The sequence below is a fragment of the Hemitrygon akajei genome, chromosome 11 (genome assembly GCF_048418815.1).
Source record: "Hemitrygon akajei chromosome 11, sHemAka1.3, whole genome shotgun sequence".
Taxonomy (NCBI): domain Eukaryota; kingdom Metazoa; phylum Chordata; class Chondrichthyes; order Myliobatiformes; family Dasyatidae; genus Hemitrygon; species Hemitrygon akajei.
The window spans coordinates 48,742,665-48,756,405 of NC_133134.1; the positions used below are offsets into that span (position 1 = coordinate 48,742,665).

The 13,741-nt window shown below is 43.9% G+C and overlaps 1 protein-coding gene across 6 annotated transcripts in view; it reads right to left on the reverse strand.

Annotated features, from left to right (window-relative positions):
- rhbdf1a (rhomboid 5 homolog 1a (Drosophila)) overlaps nucleotides 1-13,741 on the reverse strand; it is a 363,587-nt gene that overhangs the window by 125,914 nt on the left and 223,932 nt on the right. For all 6 annotated transcript variants that reach the window (XM_073060796.1, XM_073060797.1, XM_073060801.1 and 3 more), the window contains one exon: nucleotides 10,920-11,052. In XM_073060796.1, the coding sequence (XP_072916897.1) occupies nucleotides 10,920-11,030 (111 nt within the window). In that variant the 5' untranslated portion in view covers nucleotides 11,031-11,052. The remainder of the gene's footprint in view (nucleotides 1-10,919; nucleotides 11,053-13,741) is intronic.

Below are 13,741 nucleotides of genomic sequence, written 5' to 3' on the forward strand. Positions count from 1 at the left end.
TCACGCTCTTGTTATTTACTGTTTATTTATGTTTGTATTTACATAGCTTGCTGTCTTCTACACCCAGTTTGACCTTTCATTCATCTGTTATAGATCTGCTGAGCATGCCTGCAGGAGAACGAACCTCAGGGTTGTATATAGTGACATACATGTGCTTTGATAATAAAATTTTACTTTGAACTTTTGAACTCTAACATGCAGGAAAGAAGAGTCACCCTTGCACCCATGCAATAGATATTTGCCCAATAACCCCCTTGACAACAGTGTGCAACTATTACCCTGACAAATAAAAGACAGTGTTGATATAATCTCAACAATGCAAACACGGTACAGAAGGTAGTAAGTGACAAGTATTGTTCTACAATGAACCTGTAACCAAGGTCATCATGTACAGCAAAGGGAGCGTTTAACTGGAAAATGCTTCAGACTCACACCATATCAACAGGCACAATTTAAAGGGCAGAATGCTTTGGTGATTCGAAGCAGGGCGGGGGTGGTGAATGTCAGAGATAGGTGGGTTCATGAAACACCCTGCCAGAGGAGGTGATGGAGGCAGATACATTAAGGACATTTAAGAGACTATTAGAGAGGCACATCCAGGGCAGAAAAATGGAGGGGTAAATTGTAGAGAAGGGTTAGATGTATCGTAGAGTAGGTTAAAAGGTCAGCACATTGTAGGCTGTAGAGTATAACAATTAGAGCACGGAAACAGGCCATCTCGGCCCTTCTAGTCCGTGCCAAACGCTTACTCTCACCTAGTCCCACTGACCTGCACTCAGCTCATAACCCATTCCATTCCTTTCCTGTCCATATACCTATCCAATTTTTTAAAATGACAATATCAAACCTGCCTCTACCACTTCTACTGGAAGGTCATTCCACACAGCTACCACTCTCTGAGTAAAGAAGTTCCCCCTCGTGTTACCCCTAAACTTTTGCCCTCTAACTCTTAACTCATGTCCCCTTGTTTGAACCTCCCCTACTCTCAATGGAAAAAGCCTATCCACATCAACTCTATCTATCCCACTCATAATTTTAAATACCTCTATCAAGTCCCCCCTCAACCTTCTACGCTCCAAAGAATAAGACCTAACTTGTTCAACCTTTCTCTGCAACTTAGGTGCTGAAACCCAGGTAACATTCTAGTAAATTTCCTCTGTACTCTCTCTATTTTGTTGACATCTTTCCCATAATTCGGTGATCAGAACTGTACACAATACTCCAAATTTGGCCTCACCAATGTCTTGTACAATTTTAACATTACATCCCAACTCCTATACTCAATGCTCTGATTTATAAAGGCCAGCATACCAAAAGCTTTCTTCACCACCCTATCCACATGAGATTCCACCTTCAGGGAACTATGCACCATTATTGCTACATCAGTCTGTTCTACTGCATTCCTTAATGCTCTACCATTTACCATGTATGTCCTATTTTGATTAGTCCTACCAAAATGTAGCACCTCACAGTTATCAGCATTAAATTCCATCTGCCATCTTTCAGCCCACTCTTCTAACTGGCCTAAATCTCTCTGCAAGCTTTGAAAACCTACTTCATTATCCACAACGCCACCTATCTTCGTATCATCTGCATACTTACTAATCCAATTTATCACCCCATCATCCAGATCATTAATGTATATGACAAACAACATTGGACCCAGTACAGATCCCTGAGGTACACCACTAGTCATCGGCCTCCAACCTGACAAACAGTTATCCACCACTACTCTCTGGCATCTCCCATCCAGCCACTATTGAATCCATTTCACTACTTCAATATTAATACCTAACGATTGAACCTTCCTAACTAACCTTCCATGTGGAACCTTCTCAAAGGCCTTACTGGAGTCCACATAGTCAACATCCACTGCTTTACCCTTGTCAACTTTCCTAGTAACCTCTTCAAAAAATTCACCAAGATTTGTCAAACATGACCTTCCACGTATACCTTGCTGTAATGTTGTACACTTACATCTGTAGTGAACATTAACTAAATGTTGAGGCTTTATAAAGCACTGGAGAGGCCTCACTTGGAGTATCGAGAGCAGTTTTGGGCCTCTCATCTTAGAAAGGATGTGCTGACATTGGAGAGGGTTCAAAGGAGATTCACAAAAATAAAGCTGGGAATGAAACGGTTACCAAATGAGCAGTGATTGAAGTTTCTGGGCCTGTATTCACTGGAATTCAGAAGAATGAGGGGAGGATCTCATTGAAACCTATCAGATGTTGAAAGGTCTTGATAGAGTGGATATTTCCTATGGTGGTAGGGGGTGTCTAACAGAAGAGGACACAGCATCAGAATAGAGGGGTGCCTTTCTACATTGGAGATGAAGAAGAGTGGGGAATCTGCAGAATTCCATTCCACTGGTGGGTGTGGAGGCCAAGTCATTGAGGTTATTTAAGGCAGAGGTTGATAGTCAGGACCTGAAGGGGTACAAGGAGAAGACAGGAGATTGGGGCCAAGAGGGAAAATTGGATCAGCCATGATGAAATAGCAGAGCAGATGCGATGGGACAAATCGCCTAATTCTGCTCTTATATTTTATGGTCATATGACAGCAGATTGTGTAATTAACAACAGGACCAAGAAAGAGACAACAGATTAAGCAAATAGATTAAATGGCAATACAGATACTTCAATGCAAAGTACAAGACAATTTGCATGAAATGAGGAAGGGAACTCAGGAATTTTAGAGATGAGACAAAGGAGAGGGAAAGGGAATGGGCAGACAGTGTAGAGTACCCCTGTGGTCGTTCCCCTCAATAACAAGCACAATAATAAGCTTTGGTTGGGGGGGGGGGGGGGGGGGGTGAAGGAACGAACTGCAAGGGGCAAGCCACAGTGACCTGATCTTTGGCACCGAGTTTATCTCTGTGGCTCAGAAGGTAAGTGAGGAGAAGAGGAGTTCAGTTGTGATAGGGGATTCCATAATTAGAGGAGCAGGCAAGGGATTCTGTGGATGTGAAAGAGGGACCTGGTGGTATGTTGCCTCCCAGAAGCCAGGGTCAGGTATGTCTTGGATCGGGTCCACAACATTTTAAAGTAGGAGGGTGAACAACTAGAAGTTGTGGTAGATATTGGTACCAATGACATAGGTAGCAAAAGGGAGGAGGTCCTGAAGAGAGGAAGTTCAAAGTAAAATTTATTATGAAAGTCACCACATAACCCTGAGATTCTTTTTTTGCAGGCATATTAGCAAATCCATGGAACAGTAACTGTAAACATCAGGAACTATAAGGTGTAAACAAACTGCGCAAAATGCAGATATAAATAAATAGCAATAAATAATGAGCATGAAATAACAATATAACAGAATCCTCAGATGAGTGCAGCTATTCCATTTTGTTCAAGAGCCTGATGGTTGAGGGGTAGTAACTGTTCTTGAACCTGGTGCTTTGAGTCCTGGGGCACTCATACCTTCTACCTGATGGCAGCAGCGAGAAAAGAGCATGTTCTATGTGGCAGGATCTTTGATGGTGGATGCTGCTTTTCCACGGCAACGTTTCATGTAGACATGCTCAATGGTTGGGAAGGTTTTACTTGTGACGGACTGGGCCAAATCCACTACCTTTTGTAGGATTTTCCACTCAAAAGGCATTGGTGTTCCTATACTAGGCCATAATTCAGCAAGTCAGCACACATTCCACCACACATCTATAGAAGTTAGCCAAGGTTTTCAATGACATGCCAAACCTCCACAGACTGCTGAGGAAGTAGAGGGGCAGCTATGCTTCTTTCACAATAATATTTATATGCTGGTCCGGGACAGGCTGTCAGAAATAGCATCACCCAGGAATTTAAAGTTACTGACCCTCTCCCACCTCTGATTCTCTGATGATTACCTTTAGACCATTGCTCATGGACCTTTGGTTTCTCTCTCTTGAGGTCTATAATCATTTTCCACATCTGCATTTTGCAGTTTGTTTACAATTTATAGTTCCTGATGCTTACAGTTACTGTTCCATAGATTTGCTTATATGCCTGCAGAAAAAGAATCCCAGGGTTATATGTGGTGACTCTCATGATAAATTTTACTTTGAACTTTAGGATCTCCTTTTTCCTACCTATGTCATGGATACCAATATTTGCATTGAGTGAGAAGTTGCTGTTATTATACTACTCAACAAAATTTTCAGTCTCCCTCCTGTATGCTGATTTATCACGCCCTTTGATACAGCTCACGAGGTGTCATCAGCAAACTAGTATGTGGTGTCAGAGCTGTACTTAACCACACAGCCATAGGTGTAAAGCGAGTAGGGCAGGGAGCTAAGTACACATCCCCGCAGTGCTCCTGTGCTGTTGGAGATTGTGGAGATGTTTTTGCCAATCTGAACCGACTGGAGTCTACAAGTGAGGAAATCTAGAATCCAATTGCACAAGGGGGTGTTAGGTAGAAAGCAGGATTGCTGCCTGTGCCAGGGAGGATAAGAACAGGATGATTTGGCAGATAAACTCCTGGCTGAAAAAGAGCTTTGACCAGTGACCTATCCTGACATCAGGGAATTTTGAGGGGAGGGGATTTCAATCAGGTCCACTGCCCGAGTAGAAAAGCCAGCAGCAGGTGGTTACAGCAAAAAAGAATTATGGCCAGAGACCAATTAGATTGATTAGCAAGAGCAAATTAAAGGAAGGCAGGGGCAAGCACAGCAGCCATCAGAGTGGAGATCTTGAGGCTTTAACTCTTCGAAGCTTCAGTCAGAGAAAGCAAAGGAAAGCTCAGGGTTAAGATTTCCACCCACCCCCCCACCCCCCCCCCCCCACACCCCCTTCCCTTCTCTATATCTACTCAGCTAAGACAGTAGAGATGCCAGGCAGGATAGTGGAATGTTCCTCTTGCGGGATGTGGAAGGCAGGGAGACTCCAGTGTCCCTGACATCTACAGCTGCAAGAAGTGCATCCAGCTACAGCTCCTAACAATCCACCTTAAGGAGTTGGGAGCTGGAACTGGATGAACTCCCGATCATTCAGGAAGCCAAGAAATAGAGAGCTCTTTACACCCCAAAGTGCAGGAAACTGGGTGACAGAAAGGGGAAAGGGAGCCAGTGCAGAGTACCTCTGCGGCCAGCCCCCTCAGCTATAGGTATATCACTTTGCATACTGTTGGCGGGGGAATGGCCTAACAGAGGAAAGTCAAAGTGGACGGGGGTCTGTCACTGAATCAGGCTATACAAAGCAGAAGGGAAGTGAGAAGAAGAGGCATGCTCTGGTGATGGGGGATTTGTTACTTAGGAAATTGGACAGGAGGCTCTGTGAGCGAGAACAAGATTCTCAGATGGTATGTTGCCTCCCTGGTGCCAGGGATGGGATATCTGGGATCGAGTCCTCAGCATTTTTACGTGGGAGGGTGAACAGCCAGAAGTCATGGGTCACGATGGTACCAATGACAGGGATAGGACGAGTGATGACGTTCTGTACAGGTAGTTCGGGAGTTAGGTGCTAAGTTAAAGGGCAGGACCTCCAGGGTTGTCATCTCAGGATTGCTACCCATGCCATGTGCTAGTGAGGCCAGAACTAGGAAGATTATACAGTTTAATATGTGGCTAAGTGTTGGCGTGTGGCCTAGTGGATAAGGCATCGGTCTAGTGATCTGAAGGTCACTGGCTCGAGCCTCAGCTGAGGCAGCGTGTTTGTGTCCTTGAGCAAGACACTTAACAACACATTGCTCTGCGACGTCACCGGTGCCAAGCTGCTCGAGTCCTAGTGCCCTTCCCTTGGACAACTTCGGTGGCATGGAGAGGGGAAGGCTTGCAGCATGGGCAACTGCCAGTCTCCCATACCACCCTGCCCAGGCCTGCACCCTGGAAACCTTCCAAGGTGCAAATCCATGGTCTCACAAGACTAACGGATGCCTATAAAAGTGGCTAAGGAGTTACTGTAGAAGAGCAAAAGCTGCACGGTGGGGTTTAAACTAGAGTTGCAGCGGAATGGGTGCCAGAACAGTGGAAAGGTTGTGAAGGCAGGTGTTGGTAAAGACCCAAAACCTAGGAACCTAAAGGTTGAGCATGATGTGACTAGTGTCCTGAGCTGTGTATATTCCAATACAAGAAGTATCATAGGAAAGGTAAGATGAGGTACATGGTTTACAAACAGAGGCAATGTGTAGTCAGGGGAGGGCATTGAAGCTACTGATAGGGCAAAATTGCAGTCAACAGGATGAGGTGCAACATAAAAGGACAAAATCAAAAGGGGAGAATACAGGACTGAAGGTGTTATATTTGAATGCGCACGGTATACAGAATAATGTAGATGAACTTGTAGCACATTGCAGATTGGCAGGTACAGTGTTGTAGACATCACTGAATCATGGCTGAAAGAAGATTTATAACTGGGAGCTTAATGTCCAAAGATACATGTTGTATCAAAAGGATAGGCAAGAAGGCAGAGGGGACGGCGTTATTTTGTTAGTAGAAAAAAATGAAATCAAATTATTAGAAAGAGGTGACTTGAGATGGAGAAGCTGAAGTCAGATGTATCAATATTACAGTGGAGTAGAGGGAATTACAGAGGCATGAGAAAGGAGTCAGTCAGAATTGATCGGAAGAGAACACTGGTAGGGATGACGGCAGAGCAGCAATGACTGGAATTTCTGGAGCAATTTGGAAGCCACAGGGTATATATATCCCAAAGAGGAAGTAGTATTCTAAAGGCAAGATGACACAACCAGGGTTAATAAGGGAAGTTAAAGTCAACATTACAGCCAAAGAGAGGGCATATAATAGAGCAAAAATTAATGGGAAGTTAGAGGACTGGGAAGTGTTTTTTTTATAAAAAGCAACAGAAGGCAACTAAAAAGTTATTAAGATATGGATGGAATATAAAAGTAGGCTAGCCAGTAATATTAAAGAGGATACCAAAAAAAGTTTCTTTTGATACATAAAGTGTAAAAGAGCGGCGAGAGTGGATATCAGACTGCTGGAAACTAATGCTGGAGATAAAGTAAAGGGGGACAAGGAAATGGCAGATAAACTAAATAAGTATTTTGGATCCGTCACCATGGTGGAAGACCAGTATGGTGGAAGTTCCTGGTGTCAGGGGTCATGAAGTGCGAGAAGTTAATATTACTAGAGAGAAGGCCCTTGGGGAAACTGAAAGGTCGAAGGTAAGTAAGTCGCCTGGACCAGATGTTGTACATCCAAGGTTCTGAAAGGTGTGGCTGAAGAGATCATGGAGGCACTAGTAACGATCTTTCAGGAATCCCCGGATTCTGGAATGGTTCTGGAAGACTGGAAAATTGCAAATGTCACTCCGCTCTTCAAGAAGGGTGAAGAAATAGCAAGCAAGATAGACAAAGGAGAATCGGTTGATCTTGTGTGCTTGAATTTTCAGAAAGCCTTTGACAAGGTGCCTCACGAGACTGCTCAATAAGCTATGAGCCCATGGTATAACAGGAAAGATTCTAGTCTGAATAAAGCAGTAGCAGAAGGCAAAGGCTGAAAATTAAGGGAGCCTTTTCTGGTTGGCTACCGGTGACGGGTCTGTGTTGGGATCGATTCTTTTTACATTATAAGTCAATGATTTGGATGATGCTATTGATGGCTTTTTTTGCAAAGTTTGTAGATGATATGAAGATAAGTGAGGGGCAGGCAGTTTTGAGGAAGTAGAGGCTGCAGAAGGACTTAGATGAGGAGAATGAGCAAAGAAATAGCAGATGGAATAGTGTCAGGTAGTGTACGGTCATGCACTTTGGTAGAAGAAATGAAAGGGTTGGTTATTTTCTAAATGGAGAGAAAATTCAAAAATCTGAGGTGAAAAGGGACTCAAGAGTCCCTGTGCAGGATTCTCCAAAGGTTAACTGCCGGTTCAGCCTGTGGTAAGGAAGGCAAATGCAATATTAGCAATTCATTTCAAGAAGGATGCAATGTTGAGACTTAAAAGCACTGGTAAGGCCTCATTTTGGAGTACAGCTGACGATACCATTTCTTTATGGCTGCATCCTCTTATATTAGAAAAGATGTGCTGAAACTGGAAAGGGTTCAAAGGAGGTTCACAAAAATGATTCCAGGATTGAAGGGCTTCTCATATGAAGAACATTTAATGGCTCTGGGCCTGTATTCACTGTAACCCAGTAGAATGAGAAGTGACCTATTGTAACCTATTGAATAGTGAAAGGCCTTGATAGAATGGAGGTGGAGAGGTGGTTTCCTACGATGGCAGAGTCTAAGACAAGAGGACACAGCCTCGGAATAGAGGGATGTCCTTTTACAACAAAGATAAGGAGGAATTTCTTCAGCCAGAGAGTGGTTAATCTGTGGAATTCTTTGCCATTGGCCACTGTGGAGGCCAAGTCTTTACGTATATTTAAGGCAGAGTTTGATGGATCCTTGATTGGTCAGGGCATAAAGGGATATGGGGAGAAGACATGAAATTGGGGCCGAGGGGAAAATTGGATCAGCCATGATGAAATGGTGGAGCACACTCGATGGCCCAAATGGCCTAATTCTGCTCTTATATCTTATGGTAGTAGTCACCAACCTTTTGAAGCCCAAGATCCCCTACCTCGGCCTTAGTGAAAGGCAAGATCGACCCCAAATCGATTAGTTACGCGCATGCACACCGGGACAGAAAAGACCAGAAGTAAAACCTTGCAACCCAGAAGTAGAAATAATGTATGAACACCAGGGGTCACCCTTTTTTTGCACCGTGGACCGGTTTAATATTGACAATATTCTTGCGGGCCGGCCGACGGGGGTGGGAGGGGGGGTGTTAATCATGGCCGGAATACAGTGATACGCGAAGCAGGTTCCTTATGTCCAGTCTATTCCGCAATTTAGTTTTCGTGGCTCTCAGCTGCTGTCCAGCTTGCTCTCGCGTTTTTTCCGCTGAGAAAACTCAGTGGGTTTGTCTTTAAGTGCAGGGTGCTTGGACTCAAGGTACCGAAGTAGTTTTCTCATTGCCTCATTAGACAACTTCTCGCCCGCCGCCATATGCCTTGGCCAGGTGCGGCTGTTCCCATACTGGGACCACAGCGGTCACAGTCTGGAGAGAGTGACCGACCAAGCGAGCGAGGAGTGCGACAGGATGTGGGCCTCCCCCCCCCCCATAGGATCTATTGGCCAAAAAAAGTTTGGCTCGAGGGATGATTTTCAGTAGATTGCAGCGAGGAAGCTTCTCTGCTACTTATGAAACACTGAGCCTGAATTAGGTCGTCTGCGAATATTTTAGCACAGGGTTCCCCACAAACATTCGGTGTGGTAAACAGGTTCAGAGGCCTCACCCATCTGTCCACACTCCGCCGGCCATGTGAGGCGGCCGGTTACCTGACGCGCTTGGGTAATGACCTTGTGTGTATTCAAGTTCAACAGCAGGCGTGACAGGGAATGAGGAAAGGTGCAGCTGACTCATATCGTTTCCTTGAGGCCCGGTGGTTGGGGACCACTGAAGTACACTGTAGTGCGTGGTGGGAGAGCTACACGCAGGCGCACTGGGCAGAAAGAATGGAACTAAAATCCCGCAACCCAGAAACAATCTCTCAATAGTATTTGTGTATTAATTTTTCTTTTTTTTTTTCGGGATCTACTGGGAAAGTCTCAAAGATCGGCCAGTTGATCGTAATCGACGGGTTGACGACCACTATCTTATGGTCTTATGAACAACTGGTGCAGGGGACAAGGTTTCAGACTTCTGGATCACTGGAATCTCTTCTGAGTAAGGCATGGCCTGTACAAAAAGGACAGGTTACACCTGAAGCCAAAGGGTATCAATAGCCCTTTAGGCAGATTTGTTAGAGCTGTCAGGACGGGTTTAAACTAATTTGGTGGTGGATAGGAACAAGAGTGAAGAGGCTGAGGATGGGGGCAGTTCATATACAAATAGATGCGGTGTGTACTGATACTGTGAAGGACAGGCAGATGATGGAGCAAAACTGCAGACTGTGGGATGAGTTAAAGCATAACAGGAAGCCAGGAGTGATGTGAAAGGACTGAAGGCATTATATTTGAATGCACACAGTATACAAAACAAGGTAGATGATCTTGTAATGCAGTGAGAGGTTGGCAGGTATGATCTTGTGGATATTGCTGAGTCGTGGCTGTAAGATCTTAGTTGGGAGGTTAACTTCCAAAGACACACACTGTATCAAAGGATAGACAGGGAGACAGAAGGGGTAGGTTGGCACTGTTGGTAAAAATGAAAGCAAATCCTCAGAAAGAGGTGATTTAGAATCAGAAGATGTAGAATCCTTTTAGGTAGAATTAAGAAACTGCAAGGTTAAAAAGACCCTGATGGGAGTTATACACATAACTCCAAACACACACCAGGATTTGACTCAGCGTCGAAAATCAATCAGGCCAGTCCTCTTTACTGGAGCAATAATCTTAATCTTCTTACAGATAATGTCAATATTATTTTTATGAACATTTTAAAAATTCACTATTCACATCATTTTCTTAATAGTCTCAAGGTTTTGGGAATAAGATTCTACATTAACAAAACTGGTTAAATTCTGTCCCCAGAAACGCCAGTGCTTTGCTTGAGCTTTAAGTGTTGTATAGACGTCTATTGCCACTAGGCTTGCCAACAAAACAGAACACTACTCTTCAAATGGAAAGTTGGCTGACCCGTATCATTACATCAGTACAGGGTGCCCATTTCCCTACTAACTTTTCTGATGCAATCTACAATAAATTCAAGACTAGTGGAAAGGTGGACAATTCTGAAACACTTTTTGTCTTGGAGTCACCCAGCAAGGTCTGGGGGCCAGGATTTTGTCGGTGTCACAAAGATCATTACTCTCCCACTTGGCTTTGATTTAAGTGAAATTTACCACACTGATAGTCCAATGAACTTCCAGAAGTCCCTACCAGTGAGAGAGAGAAAACTTGTCTATGTCAAATAATCGGTAATATTTCCTTGTCTTTGATAGGAATACGTAATCTAACAGTGTATATCAGGGAGATACAAAATGAGCCTTCATACCGGCAAAGGTGGCTCCTCCACTGGCGGCTGATTGGCAGGGATTTCCAGCCTGAGCCAAGGCGGCTTTTTCCTCTGTAAGCTGCTCGAGCTATCTCGACGTTCATCAGACATCCTTGTGGTTTAGAGTCAAGACCTGCTGGTGCAAAGGAAAGCTCTGTTCATATTTCAGCATCTCAAACTTCAGCACACATAGCTGGCACAATAATGACAAGAGCAGAGGCGTTTAGTGACGTGGAGAGAATTTTAAAAAGGATTTATTTTTCCAACATCCCCGGGTGAAACCTTGTGTGGAAATGAGTAAGTACTTTCTTTTTTGCACCTTGTGTGCACTTTGCATTTCACCCTCAACTTTGTTCCCTGTTCTGAGAGTTTCATACATTGAGTGAAGACTGTGAGCAGCATGGGATGAAGCTGAACACACTCACTGCACAAGGTTGACCCAGACTCTGCTCCCCTCACATGCTGTGCACACCACACAAACCTACACTGCCCAGAAGACAGGAGAGAAGAGAGAATTCAGCAATTCTCTTCTTCAGTTTGTTGCAACTCACTCAATCACTTCTGGATTAAATAATTTAATTTAAACTGTACAGGGCATTTTGATAAATATAATTACATTATGAAGTAACTGGAATTAAATAACTTCCTGTTTTTTTTTAAAAAGAGCCTTTTTTTGTCACAGGCCTTCTGCAGTTCATTCACCAAACTGAATCGAAACACAAGGTTGCAAAGTTTGTAAATTTTTGCTATTTTGGTTGGGGCGGCCTGCAGATAACGAATGACACAGCACTAGATTGAACTGAGCTGAGCTGACCTGAATACGCCTGGACTCTTTTGATAACGTCATTGGGGGGGGGGGGGGGGGGGGAGTTGTTTCATATTCTGTGTTTTTTGCTTGCTTTTTGCCATTTTCATTGTTTTTTGTGCATGTGGGGGGCAGGGGTTTGATGTTTCTCTTTTAACTGATTCCACAGTTTTTGTTTCATGGCTGTCCATGGGCAGACAAACCTCAGGGCTGTATATACTACATACATACTTTAATAATACTTTGAATACTGAAGATTAGACAGTGAGTGAGGATTACTACTGAGGACTGGCAGTACCTGGAGGATGTATTGACGACTTCCCATGCACTTCCATCGCTCTCGTCACCTATTGTTGAAAGTGATAGGGCTCCCACATCCCCCCATTGTTTGGTTGCAGAGCTCTCGAGACCAGATTTTTCAATCAAAACCAACTCGGGAGAGGTCAAAGGCCATCTTCCCAGACACACAGCACAGGCAAATGTTGAGTTTTACAAAGTACATTCCTACAATGTTCCAACTCCACGGTCAAGAACACCACAATAAATCAGAGCTCCGCAGGGCCAGACTGTGTGAGCTACTATTTCCCTGCAGCTCTAATTGTAACCACGGATTATCACTGCACTAATGACACCATAATTCGGGTTATTGATAATTCTGAGTTTCTTCGAAAATTCTTCTGATCCATTATCTTCCTTCAAGCCTTGCCATGGACTCAGCTACACAGAATTTGATTGTTTACTCAAGAGATTCTGCCGATGCTGGAAATCAAGAGCAAATAAAGTGCAGGCCAAGACCCTGCGACGGGACAACGTTATGCGAGTTATCAGTCCTGATAAAGTGGCGCAGCCCAAAATGTCATCACTTTATTCCTTTCCTTAGATGCTGCCTGACCTGCTGAGCTACTCCAGCATTTTGTGTGTTTGCTGACTAACTCCTTCTTGATACCAATCTTTACATTTATATTTCATAACAGAATGAAAGCATATCAAAAGAAACATAACTTCTTCCTGGAACAGAGTGCTACACTCACAAGATCAATATCTGTGTCATTGTAAGAACTCTCTCCTGTGCGCCCCTGTGCAGTAAATTTGATGTCACCACACAGAACAAACTTACTTTTTCCAATTCAATATGCATTGCAATAACTGCCACAACCTCAATCCCTCCAAGTACAGTTACATAATTCTATTCATTCAGCACATAATTTTTTTAATGCCCAGCTCTTCTGACCAATCAGAATACACTGGTTAAAGCCAGCAGATAATTTGCTGGAAACAGAAACATTGCATTCGTTCAAATAAACTTCAACTTTCCACACACACCTCCCAAGGGAGGTGGTGGTGCTTTTGCCAAGTATCATGTTTTTATAAATCTAGTTGTTAGATCTCCCAGAGATGATAGCTTGAAAAAGAACATTTAGCTGTGGGAAGGCTAGAGAAGCCCAGGAGGGATGAGGGTGGGGAGTGGGGAGTTAACACTTTGAGCACTGTAGTTTATTACAGTGCCCTTTGAGCCACGCCAGCCAGCAACCATCCTAGCCTAATCATGAAACAATTTACAATGACCAACTAACCTAACAACCGGTACCCAGAGGAAACTGGAGCATCCAGAGGAAATCCACATGGTCACGGGGAGAAGGTGCAATTGGCGGGTTTGAATTTCTGCATCATGCTGAGCTTGGAGCCAAAATCCTTGGAATTCCACAACTATTGGATCAGTCTGAGCTCAGTTACAGGGTTAAAGTTTAACTTGCCCAGAATAACAAAATGGGTATGGATAGATGTATTATATTGCCTGGCAATTACCCTCTCAGATTCTGCTGTCATCCCATCTCAACCTACAGCTATGAGTAGATGACCTACAAGGAGGTGGTAGGCTCAAAGAAAAGGACTAGTACCGCAATTTATGGGCACAGCTAAACCAGGAGAAGCACTGTGCCCGTACTGGGTTCTTCCCCTACTCCAGATTGTCACCAGTTTAGCTAAGAGTTACCTGCTAACAAAATCCTGCTCTTGA